The following is a 26,795-nucleotide window of genomic DNA, read 5'->3' on the forward strand; positions in this document are numbered from 1 at the left end:
TAATGGTGTTAGTTTTGGAGGACAAAAAATTATAATCTTTTTAAGGAGAGGAATTAAAGCTTACAAAGTTTGAAATAGGAACGAAAAACAAAATCGCTTAATAGTTGAGAGTCTAAAAACATATTTAATCATATTTGTAATAATGAAAAATTGGTATAGGTATATGTTTAATGGAATGAAAAGGACATAAAAAATTTATAATTAATGAATATAGAAAATAAAAATTAATTTTTAATTAAAAATGAGATACAGAATAATAAAAGTCATTCTGAACTCATCTTATTACGTTCACGCCTTAATTCATTTTTAACGAATTTCATGTTATTTTTTAAATATTTTTATTTCAATGAAATAATTTATAAAATTCATATTCTAACTTTTATTTATTTATTGATATAAAAATATCTTTAAGATATAAAAATAACTTTTTCTTTTCGAATCGAAAAGTTTAAAGTTTATATCATATGAATATGGTCAAAATATAGAAATTTCATAATATCTATATCTTAACTTTATGATCTTAAAAATAATATTTTATACTGAAAGAAAGTGTGTTTATAACATTCATATTTTAATAATTATTTCATTCGATTGGCGACCTAAGAGATGAGTTTAAAATGGAAAAATATTTTTTTTACTTTTATAATTTAAGATCTTAAAATTAATATCATATCAACATAATTTAATATGTGATATTTCACAACATGGATATCTTGAACTTAAGATCATTACTCCTATACCGGAAATGTTCTAATGAAATATATATTCATTTCAATTTTAGTATTCTTTTACTATAATACATATTTATGTGTCATCTATGTCAATTTTTGTGATGATAATTGATTTTTTTTCTGTATATTAATTATATCAAGAATATAATTTAAAAAAAAAATAGACAAACACATTTTTATTATAAAACTGAAAATTATAAAAGGTGATGATGCAATTTTTCAAACTTTTTCCTTTATGTATTTCCGGAAAATTAAACACTTATTTTCTTAATTTTAGGTCTTTACCCTTGGTATATCCATTAAATTTTAACATATGTTATTTTTTTTTACTTTTATCATATGCAAAAATATCAATGCTAGAGACCTTGATTAACATAAAAATGACTATTTACAGACGTTAATTGATATTAAAAATAATGTTAATTGACATAAAAAATGACTATTTTCAGAAGTAAATTGACATTGAAATATGAACATTTTTTTTACGTCAAATAACGTTTGAAAATGATTATTTCTCACTCAATTAACGTCTGAAATAATCATTTTTGACAACAAATTAGTCAAATGACGTAAAAGATGCGTTTTCAGACGTTCGTGCTTTGCTTTTTATTAGCAAATGAATCATTTTAGAGTTTTACCAAACTTGAAAAGCATAAAATTAGCAAATGTAGCCTAGTTTTGGTATTTCATATATTCAAAACTCATTTTCAATTTTGTATGAACTAATATAAACTAAAGTTGTCACAAGTAAAAGCCCGAAAATCTATGGGCATGTGGTTAGCACATATTTGTATCCACCATCATCGTCACCCATAAAATGATGTTAATCCTTATTATATATGTTCGTAGTAGTGTAATAGTAGTGGTGTATGGTGTATGTTGACTATTTACATGTAGTTAATAATGTATATTGAGAGTAATGTATTATGACTATTTACTTGTGATTTTTGGTTTTGATAGTTATAGTTATAATTTTTGGTTGAAATTTTTTTGAACAACCCCTATTTTAGTTGCAGATCTTTAAACGACTATAACTTTTGTTCTGGGTTACAGATTTGGCATTATTGTGTATTTATTTAGGATAGAAAAAAATTTCCAAACAACCAACTTTTCCTTCTATATTTAAAAAAAAAGATTATTTTCTAATTTTTGTCAATTTATTTTGTTTTTTTCAAACTTTGAAAAATTATTTCATATAATTAAACTTTGAATTTTGATCTCAATATTTTTGTGGAGGCTTCTCGTGATTTTTTGGTGCTTTGAACAAATTTTCAGATTGTTTAGAGTTCTTTCTAATATATTCTAGTTTTATCCTAAGTTTGAATGTATACGGTGTTTGAACAACAAATAAGTTCAACAATACCAACAAGTTCAACCAATTTATACCCCATAAAAAATCAAAATGAAAACAGAAATTCATTAAAAATCCAAAACGAAACTAACCTTCTTAAATGTGGGGTTTGTCGCTGGAATAAAATGTTGCCGCCAGTGACAAACAAAAGAGAACACACCTATACTCCAACGACTACCTGTGCACGAAATCAATTAGTCGAAACGAAAAAAAGAATCATACTTAAAAGTAGTTAATCAACGTGCATTTGTGTAAAATGAAAGAAATATTATATGTGTTTGTCGTCGAAAATTTCGTTCGAGAAGGGTTTAAGTAGAGAAGAAGGTTTTGAGTAAAGATAAAGTGAATAAATTTTCACCCTCACTAACATATAACGTCTGAAAAGTGATATTACAACATCTTATAGCACTTTGACGTCTGAAACTAGGACATTCGACATTATACGTGAATACATTTTCACTTTTGCGTCAAACAATTATTCTAATATGTTGTCGAAAATTGAGAATTAACAATTTTACCAATATGATGTCAAAAATTGAGAATTCATATGTCTAATGACAATATGACATCCAAAAGTATAAATTTTGAGGTCCAAATTTTACATTTATTTATAAAAATATAATATATTTTTTTATAGGTTTAATGTCTCGGTAGGTCCCTATTTTCGTTCGGAATCTCAAATAGGTCCATTTCTTTTTCGGCGTCTCAATTGGGTTCTTATTTTTGTAAAATTGAATCAAACAGGGGCTTTCCGTCAAATTGAGAAGACGTCGTTAAAAAGGGTGTTACGTGGCATGCTGACAATGTCTTTCTAAATGATGTGACATTAAAAACGTGTCTCAATTGTATTTATTTTATTTTTGAATTAAAAAAGGAAGTTTATAGAGTGGAAATATAATATAAGTAAGGGCAAAGTTGGGAAATCAAATTAAATTAAGTATCCATTGGGGGCTTGCCACGTGGAAGCCCCTTTCTCACCCAAATTAGGGTTTCAGAATTGGGATTTTGAAGGCTTACTTCTACCTCCTTTGCCTGCGTAGCGAACTGCGCTGCTGCCAATTGCCATGGAGATCTCTATGCGCAAGAGAAAAATTTCTCCTGTGGTTGCGTTTTGATTTTTGCATGTGCTTCACGATTCTAATTATCTCTCGCGATGATGGTGGAAAACGAAGGGAATCACGCTCCTGAGTTTCGCCCCTGAGTCTCGATCGTGCTTGCGCGACTAGGGTTCACTGATTTGGGATTTTTTCTGCGTTTTAGGGTTCCTCTGCCGGTTCTGGTTTTTCTGTGTTTCAGGTTGCGAAGACAGTGGAGATCGAATCACGATTGGTGGTGGCCTAGCGAGTAGCTCGCGAAGAGGCGCGGGTGTGTTTGGGTGGTCTCTGCAGCGACATTGACGAGGTGGTCAGGTGAAGATGCTTCACAGTGGCAGTTGATTTGAGAATTTTTGTAGATTCAACTTTTTTTTTGTCAATTTTGCATCCGGTCACATACATCTTTTTTCTAATTTTTGATTTGAGAATTTTTGCAGATTTTGTCTTGCAGTAGTGAAAATGTTGGGCGAACTCGCGATCGGGTTCCTGCAATTTACAATTCTGTCTACGATGACTGTTATGGAAGCGTGATTTGGTACCGGAGAAGATGAAGGATGACATTCCAGGATCAATGTTTGGTGCTGACAGTGCTTTTGGACCTTTCCATGTGTTCTATAAAATAAGATGACCACTTTGCCCTTATTTAAATTTTTTTTCCTTCTACAAAATATTACTATAGAAACTTATTCGTTGGTTGTACTTTGTGTTCTCATCAACTACTGTACAGAAGTTTAAAGCCGTACAGTTACAGAGCCTACGTAGTTTGTTTTCGGAACGCTGAAAAAATATTGAGGAACAGTAATGGGCCCAATTTGGCTGGTCCTCTTTTTCATTTTCGCAGAGTAAACGTATGTTTTTTTCCACTTCTCTCTTTTTTTCTATAATTTTTTGAAGTAACTTTGAAATCGGTAAATGTTCCTGAAATAGTCTCGTTAGTATCTAGCATAGTACTACCAGAAAGATCAAATTAACTCATTTTCAAAATTATAAAAGACCAAAGTTCAAATTACTAGAAGAGTTTAGAATTAAAAAAACATTTTAGTGAAATAGGGCAAATTTTGCCTACGCCTTTTTCTTCCTCTTTGCACCCTTCCCTTTTTACTTTATTTTTCCTCTAAAAAAATACTCTTTTCAAAAAGTACTTTCGGAACATATTGATGAAAAAAAGTTGTGATCTTCTGAATATTAGTTTTTAACTTTTGGGTTTCCAAAAGCTGATTCTCATAGTGTATTGACAGTATTCACATTTCAGAATTTATGTAAGCTGTAATTAACGTTATAGTGAGTTCCAAAACTAATTCCTAGAAGAAAATAAGTTTTTAATAATTTCAAATAATTGTGTAAATAAACTATTTCCAAAACTTATTTATATAGATTATGCAATTAATCTTTTTCTGAATAAATAAAGCAAGAGGCACAAGTTTTAGTCAAATGAAAAATGCGAATAAAATACAACTCATTTATATAACAAAAATATAAAGAAAAAAAAAGTTATATACAAGTACAGGTTGGCTGAATATGAGTAGGCCGAATATTGAATGTATCTCAGGTGGTGATCCACACATTAATTTCCTCGGTAATCGTTCTCTTTCTTATCAAAACATATGAACAAAGTTAAATTCAAATATACTCATTATTCAGGAAAAAATAACCTCTCATTTAAATGCGACGAACGAATTTCAGTTTTTTATATTTTGCATTTTCAAGTGGATTGGTTGTTAATTTATTTGTTATCCATGATTAATCAAACAATTGGTTTATATATATATATATATATATATATATATATATATATATATATATATATATATATATATATATATATATATATATATATATATATATATATATATATGATCGTATGTGGACCATTAATCATGTACATATAGTATAATTTTAATTTTCTTAATGTAGTACATTCTTCACTTGTTTAATATATTTAAAATACTATTAAATGAATCTTTATAGTGTAATTTATTTGCATGATTGAGCATTGTCTTTAGGTTGAACCAACCCATCGGGTGAAAAATTATCTTCACCATTTACCTTCCACGATTTTTTCTCTCTCCAACTTTTATTCAACTGTAGTTTTTTCAAAAGAAACCAAGGATCATTGCAGTTCTTAATTTTAATATATTATACGACTATAAATAATTATTAGATAAAAATAAATATATATTGATGTTGTTTACGTAAGTTACTACACTATTATCCTTTATTAACAATTATATTATATTAATTAAATAAATCTTGAAAAAAAATCTATCTAACTAGTTGTAGTTCTTTGTTTTTGTGAACCAAACATCACACCGTCACACTACAAAAATCTAGGGGTTATTTTCAATATTATAGGTGGTTTTAACTTTCGGAAAACACATTTCTCGTGGTTAGGAAAACCGCTGGAAAAACCTGTTACTAAGTAATTACCGACGATTTTTTTGCAGGAGTTTCCAAAAACTGTCAGAATTTCCAGGGATTTTGTGAAAATCGCCGATATTTTCAGGGGTAGTCAAAAATTGCCGGAACGAGCTGGGGTTTTCTCAAAACCGCCCCTATTTTGCATGGTTTAGTTATTCGGGGGTTTTAAACCGCTGGAAATGTATGCATTTAATTTTTTTTATTTTTTATTTTAATAAAAATAAACTGTATTTGTGGCAGCATTCTTTGCCATCAACTGACATTAACAACATGGCTTTTTATGTCCAACATTCACAGGTAACGTTTGTTGTGTAGTGTTGTAATGCACTTACCATTTTTCAATGCCCTTCAATGTTTTCCTTACTCCAGACTATCAAGCTTTATCAGGAACTCATCAACATGATCACACTCTTTCTTAATGTGTCTTTCTTCCTTCTTTCAATAATAGGAAACTATTTAATTGCAACCTAATATCATTCATACAACTAATTGTTCATACATAAAAATTTAAAAGAAAGATGTTCATTACATATGTTCAATATAGATGTTCAATAGTTCAATACTAAAAATATGACTCATAAAGATATTCAATAACAATATCTAATTTTCTTGTTCTTCATTACATCCATTGTTTGGCATACTGCAAACTGTGAAGGCAATGAGGCTTAATGATTTTGCAACAAAAGTGTTATCATTGCCTTCATTTCATTGACTTGTGATGTCAATGAAGATACCTATAACAAAAAAATTTATTTAAAAAGTGAGAAATATGATACCTAACATGTTAATCTTAAAAGGAACAAACCAAGTAAATATTTATTAAATATTCATTAACCTGAGATTGTAATTTAACATTAGAAGAAGTCAATGAAGATACCTATAACAGAAAAATTTATTTAAAAAGTGAAAAATATGATACCTAACATGTTAATCTTAAAAGGAACAAACCAAGTAAATATTTATTAAATATTCATTAACTTGAGATTGTAATTCAACATTAGAAGGAGTAGAGGAAGATGATCCAATATGAGAACGAGCATGGACTCCAAAGACTTTAGATGGGCAAGGACCCAAACCTAGACCGCGAACACGTCCACAATGCTTTTGGCTTCCTAAAGCATGAGCCAATGAATCTGAACTTGATATTTCTTTTGATTGAGACGATGTTGTAGATTCATATGTTTGAATTTTTTCCTACATACAACGTAATCAATGATGCCAACATTAAAAACATTGCATTTGTATAAAGAGACAAACTATCATGATTTGAAGAAAATACAAAAAGAAAAGAAGTGTGTTGTGTGCATGAAGAAAAAAAAATGACAGAGAAAAGTCATTGGGGAAGGGCAAGACTGCTAGATCACATTGGTTGTTATAACAGGTACTATCAGAGTATCTTGAGACAAAATTGACGAATGAGCAGCAATATGCGTTATTTAAACTTAAGATGTGTGCAAAAACAGTAGCAAGAATTGCCAACCAATAATTATATCACTAAAGAGATACACCATGAATTGCCAACCAAGTATGCAGCTAAATAAGCTCACGGTTAACCACCTTAATCACACATACCATGCATGAACCACTTGTATGAATTTATTCTGATTTATCATGTTAATTTAGATCCCACGTGAAAGGGAAAAATAAAAAAACTCTGAATATGGTGACTAAAGATACACGTGACATATGGTTTTGCACTCAAAGTCCATGAAAGAAAATAAAATAAAAAACTCTGCAACTCCTAGCATGTGCACATAATATGGCTTTATAAAAAAAAAGGTTGTCATATGTTAAGAATTATGGGTAAGACCTGGATTATGTCCTACAAAATGAATAAGATACTAACTTCACCTTATGTATACTAACTTGGTTAGGTATATAACTAAACCAATCATAGAACAAAGATTGGAACTTACACCAATTTCCCTTGCCTCATTACTAACAAAAGTTATGTTGGTCTTCTTATGAGTAGCTATCCAAACTTATCCTCTGCTAACTTTGTGTCCATACTCTTTTTCCTATGAAAATTAACAAACGCTTATTAGGTATGTCATAAATATTACGAGAGTCATAAATATTACGAGAAACAGAAAATTAAAGATAAATAACGCTGCACCATTTCTTCCTTCTTCCTTCTTCCTTGCAATGCTCTTGGATCCCCCTATGTGAGCAAGAGTTTGTTTTGTCCTATTGTGTTTATTTTTTAGGGCAATCTCCTAACATTGTGATAAAAAAAAGTTATTAAATCATAATAAAATTTTATGAAAAAAAATATAGGTTTTACCTTTATTCTTTCATCAAGTCGATAGTCAACAAAAGAAGCCCAATGATCTCTATCTATGCCTTCTGGAACCATGGCAATCAATTCATCTCTAGTACGCGTGCCATCATCTCTTTGTTGCCACAATTCTTGCCGACAATCTCTCCATTTATGATTAAGCACTTTCAAGACATAATTGATTTGAATATCGGAATTCACTGCAAACTTTGCCTTCAAAACATATTTTAATAAAAAATTAGCAACAATTACCCAATAAATCAATTGTGGATGCCTTCTTTGTAATGGTATTCTGAATTTACATTACTTACTTGAATGTTAATTTGAATTATGTCTTCTTTGTAATCTTTAGGAATCTTCTTCCAAGTCGAATAACAAATAGGGAATACCTTGAAGTTTCTAGTAATACTTCCCAAAAATTGATTCAATAATGCACCACCATCTCCATACCCATTGGACAAAGAATCTTTTTTGCATCATAATTACGAGTGGGTAATGTATTTCCATCTGGCAGCATTTCATTCAACAACGACAACAATTCTGTAAAACTCTTATCAGTCCATCCATTTCTCGCCTTTAAATTCATGAGCCTTAACACCACTAACAACCGTGTGAACTTAGTTAAACCGGCATACAAAGGAGTATTTGCATCAGTGAACATCGTTTCATACACATATGCTTGGGCAAAAGCTTTTGCGCCAACATCACGGATCATGTCCTCAAAGTTGTCTTCTTCTGGTCGATCTTCCATATCCATGGTGGAATCATATACATTTTCAGTTGGAGAGACAGTTGGAAAGTCTATTAATTCGCCGTGCCATATCCATGTTGTATAACTTCGTACAAAACCATCACAGATAAGATGTTTCCTAATATCAGTTGCGTTCAACTTCCTTCCATTCAAACAGTTCACACAGGGATATCTAAACTTGACTTCATCATCACCACTTGTACTGGCATTACGTTGCGCAAACTCTATAAATTCTTCTACCCCTCTCTCGTACTTAGTGCTGATGCGTGGTAAATTAATCCACCCTCAATCCATTCGCATGTTTACTGAAATTGTTTACACAATTTCAATAATCTTGAATGATCACTTTGATCGTGTTTGTATTCAAGGTGTGACCCTATCCCATTCAAGAAGATTCACTTTTCTTAGTTTATTAAACATATCAATTTTAAACAACATATCTAAAATTTCACGAAATTTTGCCAGTATTTCGCATTGGTCTTCAGGTTACACGAAATGAAAGTGATTATAAATCACAATCAAATATGCACCTAAAGATTAATACAAAACACAACTACAAAATTTCATCAAATTTAAGACATGTATATTAAAATTGATATGAATAATAAACTATGAAAAAGTCATTACTCTTCTTAAACTGTCCAACCGGACAATTCAAGATTCAATACTTGTAAATTATTATTATCATCTCCTCTCTATTCATTTTTAAAAGGTACATTTCTTCAAAAATCTCTGGAGATAGTAAATAATTTTTGTATTGAATCTCAAACGGAAAACCGAGGCTAATTCACAATAACAATATATATTCAAGCAAAGGAATAATTATATATGCAACCTACAATATATACAAGCAAACAATATATTCAACTAAAAGATATATTCAAACAAACAATTAATTACATGGTCATATTAAAAAGAAAAAATTAAGAATAGGAACCTGGGAGCGTGAAAGCCGATCAACAATGAAGAGTGTCTCTCACCACAAAAATATAATATCTAGACAAAAACAAACAACACATTAATTAGTCTCATGATTCCTAACGTCCTTAAACTTTATTTTATCACCATATCAACCAATGTAATACAAACAATTCAAAATATTATTCTCTAATTTGCATATATTTAATTAAAAAATATAAAACAAACATATATTCCCCTAATTCTATATCCTAATTTCTAAACCTAATTTTTATTTCTCTAATTTTTATATCTCTAATTTCTATATCCCTATCTTCAAAATTCTATTAACCTAATTTTAATATCCTTAATTCATAGAGCTAAACTCTATATCTCCCCTTGCATGGAATATCATTCTTATCTTCAAAATCCAAATCACCTAATTTTAATATCTTCAATTCATAGGGCTAAACACTCTATCCCCCATTGCATGGATTATCATCAACAGACCCTACCATTTCTATTTCCATTAATCTGAAAATGAAAGACAAAAAAAAATGTTCAAGCAAAGAGAACTTACCGTACCGTGAAGAGAGCATAACTGTGGCTGCCACGTGAACAGAGGAGGCGCGACGACGAAGGCAGAGGCGCTGCAATGGAGGCGAAGGCGCGAGAGGAAAGAAAAAGCACTGTGGTGATGAAGAAATGTTCGCGTGAAAAGGAAGAAGAAAGAAAACTGTTCAGTTTTCTAATATCAGAAAACGATACTACCTCGGTTCATCCACTTAACCGAAGCAGTAAAGCACAATACGCCTCAGTTCTTTTCCAACCCGAGGCAGTAAAGGACAATACGCCTCGATTCATACATAACCGATGCCGTATCAACTCATATTAAATGATAGTGAACGTCCACTTTTCTGAGATTTAATGAGGTGGCAGGTGTGGCAGGGCCTACTGCCTCGGTTCACTGATTAACCGAGGCAATATCCCTTATTTGAAAAGTTTGTTAGAGCAAAAGCAGAAGGGGAAGGGACAGGGGATATGCCTCGGTTCTCGTTTAACCGAGGCAATATCTCAAATTCGAGGATTATATGCCTTGGTTCCCACCACAACCGAGGCAATATCCTATTTTAAAAAAGTTTGGTAGGTGCATAGGCTGACGTGGGAGATTTCTGGATAATATGCCTCAGTTTCCTTTACAACCGAAGTAGTATTGTCCTTACGCTTTGGTTCCTGTTGAACCGAGGCATATAAGTTCCCAATATTTACAAAAAATGCCATCGCGTTTTTATATGCTTCGGTTTTACAAAAATCGAAGCATATAAGGCGCGTTAAAATCCCAGATTTTTACTAGTGATTAGTTCAAAATAATTGGAAAAATAATCAAATGGATGTTAAGTCTACTTTTCTAAATGGGACTTTAAAACAAGTATATGTTAAGCAAATTTTCGGATATGAAGTTGAAGGAAAAGCAACCAGGGGGTGATATAAGAAGATTGATTCTTACTTTGTGTAGAATGGTTTTCAGTGATGCTCATTTAAGCATACATTGTCACTAGTGCAATGAAGGGAAATGGCACCGGTTAGATTTGCTTATAGGCACCGGTTCTACAACCGAGGCATACGCAGGCGAGGCAATATGTCTTCCCCTTTTGACCTCGGGTCTGAACCGAGGCATATTTAATTGCGATACGGCCTCGGTTGCTTCGTACCCGAAGCAGTAAACTTTTTATTTTTTATTTTTATTTTTTTTGCAGGACATACGGCCTCGGTTCCCCCTGAACCGAGGCATAAAGCCACCCTCTACTGCCTCGTTTCGAGCCATAACCGAAGTAGTAGACTCGTTTGCAGGACATACTGCCTCGGTTCCCCCAGAACCGAGGCATAAAGCCACCTTCTACTGCCTCGTTTCGAGCCATAACCGAAGCAGTAGACTCGTTTGCAGGACATACTGCCTCGGTTCCCCCAGAACCGAGGCATAAAGCCACCCTCTACTGCCTCGTTTCGAGCCATAACCGAAGCAGTAGACCTCGTTTCTACCTCGGGTATGACCTTAACCGAGGCATATTCCCTTGTTTTTTTTTAAAAAATGAGGTCTGTTTCTGCTACATTCCCCACTACAGAAACAGACCTGCATATATATTTACAGCCAGAACAGTCCAGAAAAATCCATAAACGTATATTTTGAATGAAAATTATAATAAAACATAAATGCATTAAATATAATCATAAATCAACTTCTTAGAATCATAAATCAACCAATGTAATCATAAATCAAGTTTGAAGGATAAATGAATGTAATGTACAAAGTTAAACTAATAATAATGTAGAAAAACATAAATCAACTTAGAAACATAAACTTAGAACTTACTATATCCTAATATCTACTAAATACTATTATATAAATGAATTACATATTTAGCCAGTGTTTTCCTCACAAGTTGAAGTGACTTCTCTGGAATTGGAGCAGTCCTATTGAATCTCTACATAAAACACAATGATTTCAATTAGTGTATATGAAATCTAAACTCTACAGAAAATAAAATTCAAACCTAAATATTACCGTTTCCCATCCAGTAGTGTAATGTGCACGAATAATGGTCATCATCCAAAACATGACGTAGTAACCACATTCATATGACCCCGTTTGTCTATTACACTACAATATATCATCATAATTATAAAATGTTAAATAACATCATTTGAATGGAACCAAATGTAACAAAGTATGGACTAAAATACCAAACCTTAAGGGCAACCCATGCAAGCTTTTTAGTTGTAGCAGTAGATCTCCCAGATAACATCATGTGTGTTGCAAGCGAACTATTAAAAAAAATGGCTTTAGCATACATTTATACAACAAAGAAAGTTGAAACCTTGAGGTTCTTACCAATCTACTATATGTCTAAGAGGGCTGGGCGGAGACTTTTGCAATGAACAAAACCAGACAGCAGTGTTCTCCGGTATGGAGATCACAAGTAGCTGCCAATGACACCTGAAATTGGTAATAACTTCATTGTCATATACTGAAATTAATAAATGAAACTTTAAAGTTAACAAACTTCACTTACCCATGTATATAAGGGAGAAAATATATCTCCTTCCCCATTCCAAAGCAGGTGGTGATGTATGTTTGGATATCATCAAATTTATTTCTTTCATGAGTCATAGAGGGGTCAATGAACCCATATACATCGTTGAACCCCTTCTTGTTACTAACATCAAACATATACCTAAAATGAAGAAATAATCTTATATAAGTAACTTGATAAAAAATAATTATATAAAAAAGTTCGCATAAACTTACATCATCCACAACTGAATGAGTGTAATATTAATTTCTTCTCTCCCCGACGCAAGCTCCCTAACATCTTGATGATGCAAGTACAATGGGATCTGAGCTTCTCTTCCAAATGTAGTAGAATCCCAGTGTACATTCATCGGCACATCTGAAATGATTTTAGCAAGCTCGTCTAACGCACCAAGAGGGTCATCCTCAGATAAATGAGTCTTCTTTGGGGGAGGACTTCCCTCTTGACCTATCTGCTGTTAAATGCAAAAATGGTTATGTTATAACGTCAATTAGAAGTAAATATTAAAATTGAAAAGTATATAGTACGAGTGTTTACCGGGGGATCAGATACATCACCAACCAAATGTCTAGGCCAGGCGACAAAGGACTTAAATGCTTCTTCCACAGTGAAGAACTCATCTGTAGGCACAGGAAGAACAGCATCCGCTATGACAACTTCATCCACCGTGACCTTGAACTCATCTTCTGAAAGTTGTACACCATGCACTACAGTGGTTGTCTCATAAACTGTACCACGAGCCACTAGCATGGTCCCAGTATCATAAAGAATATATAACTGACATGGACGAGTTTCATCCATGTCGTCCCCTGGGGCACCGGCAGTTGAACAACTTCCTTTACCGCTTCTACCTGTCAAATTAAATGTTAGGTTATGCAAAAAGTAAATTAGTAACCAAAAAATGAATAAGTTTACCTGTAGGGGGCACAACATGTTCCGCTACAGGAGATGGCGGAGGACGATTGCCATAATCCTCATATCGCTGCTGGAACTGGCGCGCAACCATTTCAGCAACTTCATCATACAACTCTGCTCGAACCTTCTTTGTGATCTCCTGCGTCATCTCTTTTCTTATTTCCTCCTTCATCTTTTCGTATGAATATGGACGCGAGGAAGACCCAAAAAATTGTCGTATGCCTATGCCAGTCCCAGCACCACGCACCCGTCCTGGGTGCTCAGGTCGTCCAATAGCTGTGGCAAGAATATCTTGGCGACCTTCTTGTGTGAATTGACCTTGGGAGCTCTGCTCAACCAAGGAGTCCTGTCACATAACAAAAGTTCAAAATCATATGAAAGATCTATGTAATATCTATAACAAAATTAATGTAAAAATATAAGAAATGACATACAATTCTTTCAGATATTTCTCTGGCAGACTCGGAAGTGTAGGAGCCTGATGGTCTTATACGGGCTAACTTCCACATCTCGTGCCGAGATGGTGGTGAAGGAGGAGGAGGAGGGTCACCACCATCAGAAAGTGGAAGTCTACTATCTGACTTCTGCTTCATTATTTTTTCTTGAAGCTTCCTATATCCACCACGAGACAATAGGTGTGGATTTTTATTTTGAGCGCTTAGTCCCTGTGCTTTTGACCTTTTTTCCTGTGACAAAATGAAACAATTGTCATGGTAGTTTATTATGAATGATGAATTGAATGATTTTACTGCACTTACTTGCCACGCCTCGGATGAATGAAGCTCTACAAACTGACGCCATGTATCTTCGTCAATTGCTGAATATTTGGAACATGGATTTTCATTACTTTTTGGTCCAAATATATATCTAGACGTTAATTTGGTCTTAAACCCTCGAAATCTTTCTGCAATTGCAGATAAACACTTATTCCTTAAGCTCTCGACGTTTGGCATATCAAATGTTATCTGCAACAAAGAAAGTAATAATCTTATATCAATACAGATTTATCAATATAATGAATATAGAATTTGGAGCAATATTGCTTAACTTACTAATAGATCTTGCCAGATGAGATTCCGATCAGCCTCAGAAACATGGTCAAAGGATGGAGTAAGTATAGATATACGATCACGTGCTAGTACTCCAAGGTAAGACCTAAATACATCTGCATTTGGGCCAGATGCAACTCCAGTGGCCACGTCAATAATGACAGGTGTCCTCTCACCTGCATTTCTTCTAAGTATAAGCTGTCGTAACCTCGTTGCTCCTCTGGTCCGTGTAGAAGTGGTGGGGACTTCATCGCCTGACGAATGAGGTGACTCAGCCATATATCTGTCACAATAAATAAGATGAAATATAAATAAAGCACTTATAAAATAACATATATTATAAAACAAAAGCCATAAATATTTACACAAACATGAAATTCATACATAATCATATGGATTGATCATATATATATTCCCTCATTGTGATCTTCTCGTATTGCTTGTATATCATCAATTAGAGGGTCGTCATCCAAATTTATTGTCGTTTTAAATGGATGGCTGTCAACGATATGAAGATTACTTAGATTCTCTTCTTTATCTTCAATTTGCCTTTTTCCTTGGAGAGCAACATACCAATGGTCAGATGCAGGATCTTTGACATAAAAAACCTGACTTGCTTGATATGCCATGATGAACGGTTCGTCTCTATAACCAACCTTTCGAAAATCAACAAGTGTCATACCAGATTCATCTATTTTGACACCACTCTTATTGTCTACCCACTTACATTTGAAGAGTGCAACAGAAAACTTAGTGTAATCAACTTCAAATATCTCTTCAATTCTACCATAGTATCGCATGGATCCAACTATAGGATTTTGATCTTTGGATGTGGAAAACTGTAGCGACTCAGCTTCTAGACTGACGCCACTATTTTGTACTGTGCTTTTATCATCCAAAGTCTTTGTATAGAATGTGCAATTATTAATTTCGTAGCCTGTACAACATACAACATCAAACTTCAAGCCATTTGCTAACCACAACAAAGTCTCAGAGGATCGTGATTCTTTCAAAACTTCAGATTTGAACCAGGACAAGAATGTTCTGTTATGCTCCATCAACTGCCATTTCTCTGATTGTCGTGGATAGTTGTCCTTTACAACGGCTTTGTGTGCTTCCAAAAATGGGATCACTTCATCTGTGTTGTTTAATATGTACAAATGTGCTTGCATCAATTCTTCACGACTTTTCGTCACCACATTCACACCTCGGATGCTTTTACTTGTAGAATATCTACTCAACCATGATGTCCGAGGGACTCCTATCGGATTTGCTTTAGTCATATACTCAGAGCAAAACTCAATACTTTCTTCAGCAATATATCTTTCAATCATTGAACCTTCTGGACGATATTGATTTTTGACGTACCCTTTCAAAATCTTCATATAACGCTCAATAGGGTACATCCATCTTAAGTATACTGGTCCACACAACTTTATTTCTCTGACCAAATGAACAAGTAAATGCACCATGATGTCAAAAAAGGATGGAGGGAAAAACATTTCTAGTTGACACAAGATGATGATAATTTCGCTTTGAAGTTCATCTAACTTTGTAGGATCAATGACTTTACTACAAATTGACGAGAAAAATGAGCACAATCGAGTTATGGTCAGCCTAACTTTTTTGGGCAAAATTCCACGAATTGCCACTGGTAACAACTGTTGCATTAAGACGTGGCAATCGTGAGACTTCAGTCCAACAAGCTTTAAGTTCTGCATTGACACTAAGCTCTTGATATTTGAAGAGTATCCTTGTGGTACCTTGATACTCTTTAAACAAAGACAAAAACTTATCTTCTCTTGTTTGGACATTGTGTAACATGCAGGGGGCAAATAAGTACGTTTACCAATCTCTCTTGGTGCCAACTCTTCTCGGATCTTCATGTCAACCAAATCCAAACGCGCATTCACTCCATCTTTTGTTTTTCCCTGGATGTTTAGTAGTGTACCAATCAAGCTATCACAAACATTTTTCTCAACATGCATGACATCTATGCAATGTCTAACATCTAACTTTGACCAATATGGAAGATCAAAGAATATTGATTTCTTCTTCCAAGGGGTCGCTATAGAAGACTTCTTCGACGTTTTCCTAAATATATGATGTACTTTATTAACTTTCTCAGCAACTTCAAGTCCAGTAAGTGGAATGGGTGCATTGTCTTTCTCTTGTTCTCCATTGAATGCTTTCTTTAACCTTCGATATGGATGATTAGATTGTAAAAATCGCCGATGACGCATATACACTGTCTTCCTTCCGTGTTCTAATTGTTGAGCTGCAGTGTTTTCTTCACATATAGGACATGCTTTATGACCCTTCACACTGTACCCCGACAAATTACCATAAGCTGGGAAGTCATTAATGGTGCAAAATAACATGGCATGCATCATGAAAGTTTCTGAAGCAAAGGCATCAAATATTTCAACCCCATCAACCCACAACAACTTCAAGTCTTCAACTAGTGGCCTTAGATAAACATCGATGTCATTTCCAGGCTGCTTTGGACCAGATATCAACATTGACAACATCATGTACTTTCTTTTCATGCACAATCCAGGAGATAAGTTGTAAATTATCAGTATAACGGGCCAACAACTGTGATTGGTACTTAAATTACCAAATGGATTCATTCCATCAGTAGCTAAGCCAAACCTAAGATTTCTACATTCTTCACCAAATTGGGGGAATTCTTGATCAATAATTTTCCATTGCTTTGAATCAGCCGGATGACGAAGCATCCCATCAGTTGTTCTCTCATCTGCATGCCATCTTAGGTTTTTAGCGTCTTTTGGATTCGCAAACAAACGCTTAAGTCTGGCAACTAGTGGAAGGTACCAAACTACTTTCAAAGCAGAACCATTCTTTTCTGTGATGCCACCTTCTTCACCGTTTTTCGACTTGTATCGTGATAACCCACATTTTGGACACTTTATCAAAACTTCATTCTCATTCCTATATAATATGCAATCATTCGGACATGCATGTATCCGTTTATATTCCATACCCATCGGACAAAGAATTTTTTTGGCATCATAATTACGATTGGGTAACGTATTTCCATCTGGCAGCATTTCATTCAACAACGACAACAATTCTGTAAAACTCTTATTACTCCATCCATTGCTCGCCTTTAAATTCATCAGTCTTAATACCGCTGACAACCGTGTGAACTTAGTTGAACCCACATACAAAGGAGTCTTCGCATCAGTGGACATCGTTTCATACACATGCGCTTGGGCAAAAGCTTTTGCGCCAACATCGCGGATCATGTCCTCTAAGTTGTCTTCTTCTGCTTGATCTTCCATATCCATTGTGGAATCATAAACATTTTCAGTTGGAGAGACAGTTGGAAAGTCTGTTAATTCGCCGTGCCATATCCATGTTGTATAACTTCGTATGAAACCATCACAGATAAGATGTTCCCTAATATCAGTTGCGTTCAACTTCCTCCCATTCAAACAGTTGACACAGGGACATCTGAACTTGACTTCATCATCACTACTTGTACTCACATTACGTTGTGCAAACTCTATAAATTCTTCTACCCCTCTCTCGTACTCAGTGCTGATACATGGTAAATTAATCCACCCTCTATCCGTACGCATGTTTACTAAAATTGTTTACACAATTTCAATAATCTTGAATGATCACTTTGATCGTGTTTGTATTCAAGGTGTGACCCTATCCCATTCAAGAAGATTCACTTTTTTTAGTTTATTAAACATATCAATTTTAAACAACATATCTTAAATTTCACAAAATTTTGCCAGCATTTCGCATTGGTCTTCAGGTTACACGAAATGAAAGTGATTATAAATCACAATCAAATATGCACCCGAAGATCAATACAAAATACAACTGCAAAATTTCATGAAATTTAAGACATGTATATTAAAATTGATATCTTATAATAAACTATGAAAAAAGTTATTACTCTTCTTAAACTGTCCAACCGGACAATTCAAGATTCAATACTTATAAATTATTATTACTATCTCCTTTCTATTCATTTTTAAAAAGTACATTTGTTCAGAAAAAAATGGAGATATTAAATAATTTTTGTATTCAATCTCAAACGGGAATCTAAGGCTAATTCAAAACGAGAATATATCCAAACAAACAAATAATTACATATGCAACATACATCAAGTAAAAGGAAGCAAATGACTATTAAAATCACCACAGAAAAATATCAATCAAATATATATATATATATATATATATATATATATATATATATATATATACACACACGTGTTGGCCTAAAGTCAAGTGCTTCATGACTCAAAACACAAGTTGTGGCCGACATCTAGATCAAGTGAACCTAATAACTTGGGTTTCTCTACTATCTTTTTATTTTAATTCTTCCAAAACTAATTGATAGGTTTTTAGAATATTTTTTAGAATGGACTTTATTATTCAATTAAAGAATTAAATAAGTAAATTTATTATTTCAATTTATTATTGTCTCAAGATTAAGTTTGTTTAGATGTTTTCAATTTTCGTGTTAGCTTTTTAGTTGAAGTTAGAGATGTTTACTTTTTAACTCAATTACCATTATAGTTAAGATATTTTGGGTTATGAGTTGAATCTCAAGCATGGACTAACAAATGTATACATTTTTTTCCATTAGAATTCCACTAAACTGGTATCATGTCAAACCATTAGAATTCCACTAAACACCTTTTACAATTTGAGCAAAATCTAAGCTACCAAAGTCATGATTTTCTTCCAATTAACTCGTGCATTGGGACCTTTTCTTGTTTGTCTCGGATCACACACGCATACACACTGTTACAACATACACTTACATCATCGTTTCCTATTCATTCCAACACTCTTACAGCAGATAACAACAATTTCAGATTGGGAAGCTTATAACGAATCCAAGCAAAAAGCAACAAGCAACAATCAGACATTCCTTTCTTCGTTCAAACGAATATCAATCGCTACAGACAAATTCTATGAAAAAGCTTTTAAAAACTTACCGTGGCAGCAAAGGACAACAGTAAAGGCAGCGGAGCGGCAGCGGACCGGCGGTGGAGCGGCGGGAACGATGGCGGAAGCAGCGCTTGGAAAGAACTCCTGTAGTTCGTGCAAGAAATAGCCACCCAACTTGGACAACGCTTCGTCGGAGACAATGGAGGCACGACGGTGGACGCACGGAGAAGACAACAATGGCGCCTTGGTGGTGGAGGCTCGCCCAGAAACGATGGTCGCAACGGAGAAGAGAAAGCACAGGGAGGTGTTGAAGAAGAACCGTAAACCCTTCTGTTTTACGGTAAAAATCAAACCAATACTGCCTCGGTTTTACGAATAACCGAGGCCTAAACAGCTTAAATAAATTTCAAAATGAACTTATAAGCTTCGGGTGGCATCCAAACAGAGGTAGTAGATGCTTTCGGCCTCGGTCCGGGGAAACCCGAAGCAATATATGTGGAAAAAATGAATGACACAGACATTTGTCAGATGAAAAGTCTGAACATGCAGACATTTACGCCTCGGTTTACTGCTGTAACCGAGGTCAGATCGGCTTTAGGCATCGGTTCTGTGTGGACCTGAGGTGATATCTCCTTCACAAAAGACAGTCAGTCTGACTACGTGCAGAGGGTGGTTAATGGCAGATTGGTTTATGCCTCGGGTGGGTGAGCAACCGAGGTCATAGTCGTTTTCGGCACCGGTTTATGGGGGAGCCGAGGCGATAGCTCCTTGACGGGACGTTAGTCAATCTGACTGGTTGAGTGACAGATGGGTTTATGCCACGGGTGGCCCAGTGAACCGAGGTAGTATCTGTTTTAGGCACCAGTTCCCCAACAACCGAAGCATATACGTTCCCTTTAATTACCAAAAAGCCACCGCGTTTTATTATGCTTCGGTTTTTGGAAAACCGAGGCATATTGGGCGCCTTTAAAAGTTGTTTTTTTACTTGTGTGTATACCAAATTTGTTGACCCTGATAATATTCTTATCGTGTGCCTTTATGTTAATGACTTGATTTCTTTTGGCAATAATCTAAAGATGATTACAAAATTCAAGGAGGTCATGAAAATGTTTTAAGATGACAAATTTGGACCTAATGTCATATTTTATTGGCATTGAGGTCATTTAGGAGGATGACGAAATTTTCATATCTCAAAAAAGGTATGTTACTGATGTTTTGAAGAAATTCATGGAAAATTCGAAGTCAATCTCAACATCGATTAAAGAGACGTTGAAACTAAAAAATGGATATTGATTAAAGAATAATTAATTCAACATAGTACAAGAGGTTGATTGAAAGTCTTAGATATTTTATTACTACTAGATCAAACATTGTCTTTGGAGTAGGATTGTTGAGCAAATTCGTGGAAGAGTCACGTGCATGTCATTTACAAGGAGCAAAAAGAATTATCAAATATATCAAAAGGTATTGTAACCGAAGAAATTTTTTATGTTAACATTAATGATATGAAGCTTCTCAGATATACAAATAGTGAGTAGCAATATTGTGGTCCTCAAAGAAATATGTTATTGCTTTTTTAACTAGTTGTGTAACTCAAACAATATGGTTAAGAAGAATTCTTGAAGTGATGCATTAGAAGCAAGATACTCCCACAATGATATTTTGTGATAAAAAGACAACAATTGCATTATGCAAAAAATCCAGTATTTCATGGACGGTCGGTCAAAACACATAGATATTCATTTTCACAATATTTGAGAATTGATAACTGAGAAAGAAGTAGTGATCAAGTATTGTCCCACTGAAGAACAAATTGTTGATATTTTTACAAAATCATTGAAATATGAGTTATTTTACAAGTTAAAGAAAATGTTTGGAACGGTGGAAACTTTATTTAAGAGAGATAATGTTAGACATAAATCAAGTTTTTTTTTTAATAAACTTTAAATGAGTCATGTATGTATTGTAGTTGTTAAAATAGGAAGATGTTTGGAATGGTAAAATCTTTATTTAAGGGAGATAATGTTAGACATAAATCAAGTTATTTTTTAATAGGAAGATGCTTGAAAGGTTTTTTCTCCACCGTCTTTAAATAACACAACATCAACAAAAGATGGTGGGTTGTTTTTTTTTATCATGAAAACACTTTTACTCTTCTTAAGACAATAATGATGTTGGTAATAGATGGTAGCATGTTTGAAATTATTATAAAAGAATATATTGAGAAGAAGAGAAAAAAAGAGTAATAAATTAAAGTATGGATATGGAGTTTGTGAAGTGAAAAAAAATATATAAATATGTGAAAATAGCAAATAGATATCAAAGAATCTGGATTTTAGAAAAAATTAGAGTTACAAAAATGTCCCTCTGATGTCGTATGTGGTGAGTTACAATTAATTATACTCAATTTTAAAACAAAAGAAATTCTAATGAGAAAAGAAATGTCTAATGAGTACTTCTGAAGTATAAACATAAAGAAAAGAAAGATTCGATGGATTAAGGACGTAATGTGGATTCACTATTGCACGTTAAAAAGAATGATAAAAAAAATAGAAGAACTTTAGTATAAACATACATTGGGGTCAGATTACGCAACTTTCTGTTTCATACATTTTTCTGTTACGTATTTGTTTGGTAGGCGTGAATTCATAAATATGTGATAAAAAATGATTGCTGAAATAATTGGAAAATGACAAATATATATATATATATATATATATATATATATATATATATATATATATATATATATATATATATATATACATTTTTATATATTTTAAGTGCCAAAAACAGTCCAAAACAGTGTGAGGAAGAAGATTACAAAGGCAAGAAAAGTAGAAACCAAAAGCTATCTAATTTGACCGTCAAACACAGAGTTCACAATCAACGAACAAGTCCACCGTTGAGACACACAACACAACGATGTGAAAGAGTTCAGTAAGTACGTGAACTGCAGTTTTCCCGGTAACCTCCCAGAATAAAAAACATACCATCATTTACAATATTTTTTTTCCTTTTACGTACATCTTCAAACTACCACGGAAATCACTAGAGTACATGATTAACAAGCAAAAAACCACTCTCTCCAAAAGCGGCATCATAAAAAATACAAGCCAGAATCGAACATAAGGGAAAAAATAACCAAAACAAAGCGAAAGCCAAAGTATATGAACACAAAATCTAATAATAAGGTAAGAAAGGGCATGGGCATGGATGAACCCTATTGAGATGCCACAGCTACAAGGCAACAACGGTTTCGCCTTTGGTACTTCTAACTTGAGACCCAGAAGGCGTAGCTGTAGCTGCAACTTGTTTCTTTGATGCCACACCACACTTATTATTATCCTTTCGCTCATCCTGCTTCATCTGTTTTTCTCGGCATTCTGAACTGCAGAAAGCACTGTCACCTCTGCAATTTTCATTTTCAAGTTTTCAGCTAATATACAACGATAAAAATTGCATAGATAGCAACAAAGGAGAAATTACCCACTTGTACATGTAGATGTCACGACCAGGAACTAAACGGCGTTTGCAGAGAAAGCAAACGCGCAAAAACTCAGGGGTGTGTGCGGAATCTTCCGAATGCCTTCTATGGTTTCTGGGTGAAACCAAGGCCCAAACCCGGCTCTGATCTAAGCCGTTCGACCCAACTGGCGGTGGGTGCTTCGTCCATGGGTCCGGCCCAAGTCCTCCCTTGACGGGGTTGTTTTGGTCATCGTCGTCCAAGGTTGTGTTGAGATCGAAGGTTATCTCTGACATGCTGGTAGTTCTCTTCATTGGAGGACGAGGTCTCTTCCCTAACAACATCTTGTAATTATTATTATTACTACTATAAGTTTTTTTTTTTTGTCTTTGTGGGTTTAGAAAATTGGGATACTGTGTAACTGAGTGGAAGAGGGGGGAGAGAAGTAAGAAAGGGTATGGGAGCAGGTTACAAGTAGGTGGAGAGGAAAACGGCGAGGCTTGGGGAGATGAATAAAACAAGAACCTAAAACCGAGGAGTGAATCTGGGCCGTTGATGATGGGTGTGATGTTCATCATTAACGAGAAATGAAATCTCACGTCAACCTTTCCTTTTCAGTTGCCATCATTTAATTTTATGATTGAAGTTGTGTTATTAACAATTTTTCCCTTTTTTTAAATGCAAATTGTAATGGGAACTTAGGATACTTTCGAGTCTCCCAAAAAAAAAATCACTCAGGACGAGTTTCATTGGCCACTCAAATTTCACATCATTGTATGAAAGATTGGGATCCACTGCATTTAGTGGTAACTCCGTACTTTCTAAATCTCAGTTATGCCCTTCCTTTTCCCCTGACCAAAATTTATCTCCTTCAGACTGTTGCCACTCCCATGAATTACTTCTAACTTCATTGAAATTTTAAATGTTTCTTGAGGTCATTATTGAAATTTTGTATGTATTGTTATACTCTGTGTGGCGGAGTATGTCTTGTTTATTCAATTTGTTTAAGATCTTCGACTCATCACGTTAGTTTCTTACCATTCAAACCTGTTATAGTTTACTCCTACATTAAAAAAAACACAACTTATGCAACAAAAGAAATCACTAGGTAATGAATATTTAAAATTTAAGTAACATATTTAATATAATTATTTTCATGTTAATATAATTTACTTTACTAATATGTTGTTTTCCGCAAATAAAAGTAAATTTGAATCTCCTAACTAAAATCTTGATTTAATAAAAAATAAAGCAATAAAAAGATACTTATAAAAGAAATATTTTCTCTGGTGTTGTTATATTTGTGGATGATAAAAAAATCTATGTCCGCTGAGAAGTAGTTTGTAACTATAGATACTTATTACCCACATGGATAATGGATATTTTAATATCAATTTATAAATAGATCAGATATAAGGATTATACTTTTTTACTCATGGAAATCCATTATCAAAAAAATAAAAATAATAATTTAATTTAATTTAGAATAAAATTAATTTATATTTTATTAGACTAAATTTAATTAAAATTAAATTTTAATTTATATTAAATTTTATATTTTTTTAATTTTATTTTAAAAATATTTAAAAAATATATATTTTAATATTCACGGGTTTTTATAGATATTTGCAAGTTTTAAAATACTCATAAAATTTTCTGAAACAAATATTTACACAAATAGCAAGTCGATTGCATATTGAATTTTCATTTTATAGATTAAATTATAAATAGATATTATTTATATTAGACTCGACTAGTTGTCATCCCTACATTGCTAAATTTTAGAGTCAAAGATATTATTCATCATTGTAAAATTGTTGAGCTTACATTGTAGAAAAGACAGAGAGGAAGAGTGTCTCTGCATTTATTTTGTTTTGTGTTCTATTTGCATAGAGTTGAGTGAGACATGAGAAGGTATCAAAAGTGGAGAATCTAATTGGTGGGTGATGGATCCAAAAACAGTAAAATGAGGCATCTTTAGTTGCAACCATTAATTTTGGGGTGAAAATATCAAAGATTACTTTGGGAGCCGGATGTAGATAATAATGGAGAATCAACTCATGTGAGATCAATCAATGGCTTAAGTTTGAGTTTTGGATGTGTATTGTTGTTAAATGCTTTCAGGGATAGTTTTATTATTTATAATGATCCTACTCGAATCTCGCAAACTCGCCAATTAAGGATATTTGTGCTTTTTCTAACTTTCTTGTTTCATAAGTTTTTCTTTTCTTTTTGCATATTGGTCCCTATAGAGGATGTGAATTGCTTTTAGGATGAATTGTTACCATAATGATGATCACTGTTTCATACACATATCCATCAAAGTAGATAAAAAGAAAATTACACATAAAGAGACGCGGAGGTTGTCGCGGAAATCATAATAAAAAGTGATTTTCTAGTTATGAGTGGTTCATCTGTTAGGTCCTCCATCTATAAATAAAGAAACTCATGATAATCAACAACTCTTTTAAATACTCTTGTTTTGTTTAATGTTTAAATACACTTTGAACTACAAAAAAATAAAAATAGGTGAAAAAATGAACATTTTTTTAATATTGACATGAAGGTATGGATCTTTATGTTATAAATGATTAATAAAATATTTTCTACATTAGCTATTCTAAAAGTCGATTTAGAAAATAATTTATAAACTTGTTCCTTATACTTAATATAGACTTTGAAGTTTTTTAATATTTTTTAAAAATTATATTACACTTACAACATCACAAATGTTTTGATAAATGTTGAGTCTAACTTTCTACATCAATTTCCAATTGGTTTAGAAGGTTGACACATTTGCAAACCTTGGATTCTAAATTTAACTTTCTACATTGGTTTATTATAAAACCAATGTAAAAAAAAGTCTTATTTAACAGTCACTATGTTCTTTAAAAACATTATTCGCAAACAATACACCATTCTTATTTTCTTCTTTTTTCACTTCCATAGAATAAAAATTCCTCTGACGTCCCTGGTTCTCTTTTTTTCCAACCCTTCCTTAAATTGTTTCGTGTTCGTTGTATTGTAAGGGTTGATCCTTAACAATTGAAGAAGAAAGAAATTGAATTCGAGCAACTAAGAAAATAATTTTTTTGTGACCTTTTTGTGATAAAGTAAGGTATATTGAAAATAATGTGATGAGTAGCGCAGTGTGTGAGAGAAAATTTTGTAGACATAACTATATGTATATGATAGTTTCCAATTTTGTATGGCGTTTGTAGTGCTTAATAGAATAACTGTTCTATATTTTTAATTGTTTAATTAGGCTTTCTTACTAACTTATATCTTTGGTGAAAAAAAAATTAGAGCTTCAAAAATGGGTCACAACTCACGGATCAATCTGGGCCATCATGAGTTTGAACCGGGTTGAATTTGAAAAAATTGTATTATTTTATGCGGATCAGATTTCAACCCGGTTCATTTAAACCCGGTTCATTTAAACCCGGTTCATTTAAACCCGGCTCATGCGGGTTGAACCCGTGGTGAGCCAGGTTGGCCCACCAATCCACCTACCTAATTTTATTTTATTAAAATTTAATTTTAATTTTATAAAAAAATATTTATTATTTTGTTTTTGCTTGAAAAAATTATTTAAGTTCCTTATTTTCAAAATTAATTAAACACCCTGAAGTGAAATTTAAGAGTGAAATTTGTTTAGATTTAAATTATAGAAAGTTTGTAATTTTTTAATTAAAAAAGAATTGTAATTAAGTGAGCTAATGAGTCAACCCGTTTACCCACCAATCCGTGGTGGGTCGGGCTGGGTTCGAATTTTTCTGGCTCGCTAATAAATGAGCCGGGTTGGGTTG

General features: G+C 33.3%; 1 protein-coding gene and 1 long non-coding RNA gene across 2 annotated transcripts; one reads left to right on the forward strand and one right to left on the reverse strand.

The window, feature by feature from the left end:
- Positions 1-2,995: 2,995 nt before the first annotated feature.
- LOC128196302 (uncharacterized) lies at positions 2,996-3,920 on the forward strand. The gene is made up of 2 exons (XR_008248439.1): positions 2,996-3,491; positions 3,614-3,920. It is a non-coding gene; the product is annotated as an uncharacterized LOC128196302 (long non-coding RNA).
- An 18,438-nt stretch (positions 3,921-22,358) lies between these two features.
- LOC108331042 (FCS-Like Zinc finger 5) lies at positions 22,359-23,558 on the reverse strand. The gene is made up of 2 exons (XM_017565657.2): positions 23,014-23,558; positions 22,359-22,932 (listed from the first exon to the last, which is right to left on the reverse strand). The coding sequence occupies exons 1-2, from the start codon at positions 23,328-23,330 to the stop codon at positions 22,761-22,763; spliced, it is 489 nt and encodes a 162-aa protein (XP_017421146.2). The 5' UTR covers positions 23,331-23,558; the 3' UTR covers positions 22,359-22,760.
- Positions 23,559-26,795: the final 3,237 nt, after the last annotated feature.

The sequence above is a fragment of the Vigna angularis genome, chromosome 4 (assembly GCF_016808095.1).
Source record: "Vigna angularis cultivar LongXiaoDou No.4 chromosome 4, ASM1680809v1, whole genome shotgun sequence".
In the NCBI taxonomy this organism is placed as follows: domain Eukaryota; kingdom Viridiplantae; phylum Streptophyta; class Magnoliopsida; order Fabales; family Fabaceae; genus Vigna; species Vigna angularis.

Excerpts from the sequence above, each read along its gene's own strand:
- LOC108331042 (XM_017565657.2), bottom strand. The coding sequence starts at position 23,330 with ATGTTGTTAGGGAAGAGACCTCGTCCTCCAATGAAGAGAACTACCAGC. Across the intron at positions 22,933-23,013 it reads CGTGACATCTACATGTACAA|AGGTGACAGTGCTTTCTGCA; the intron begins GTGGGTAATTTC and ends TGAAAATTGCAG.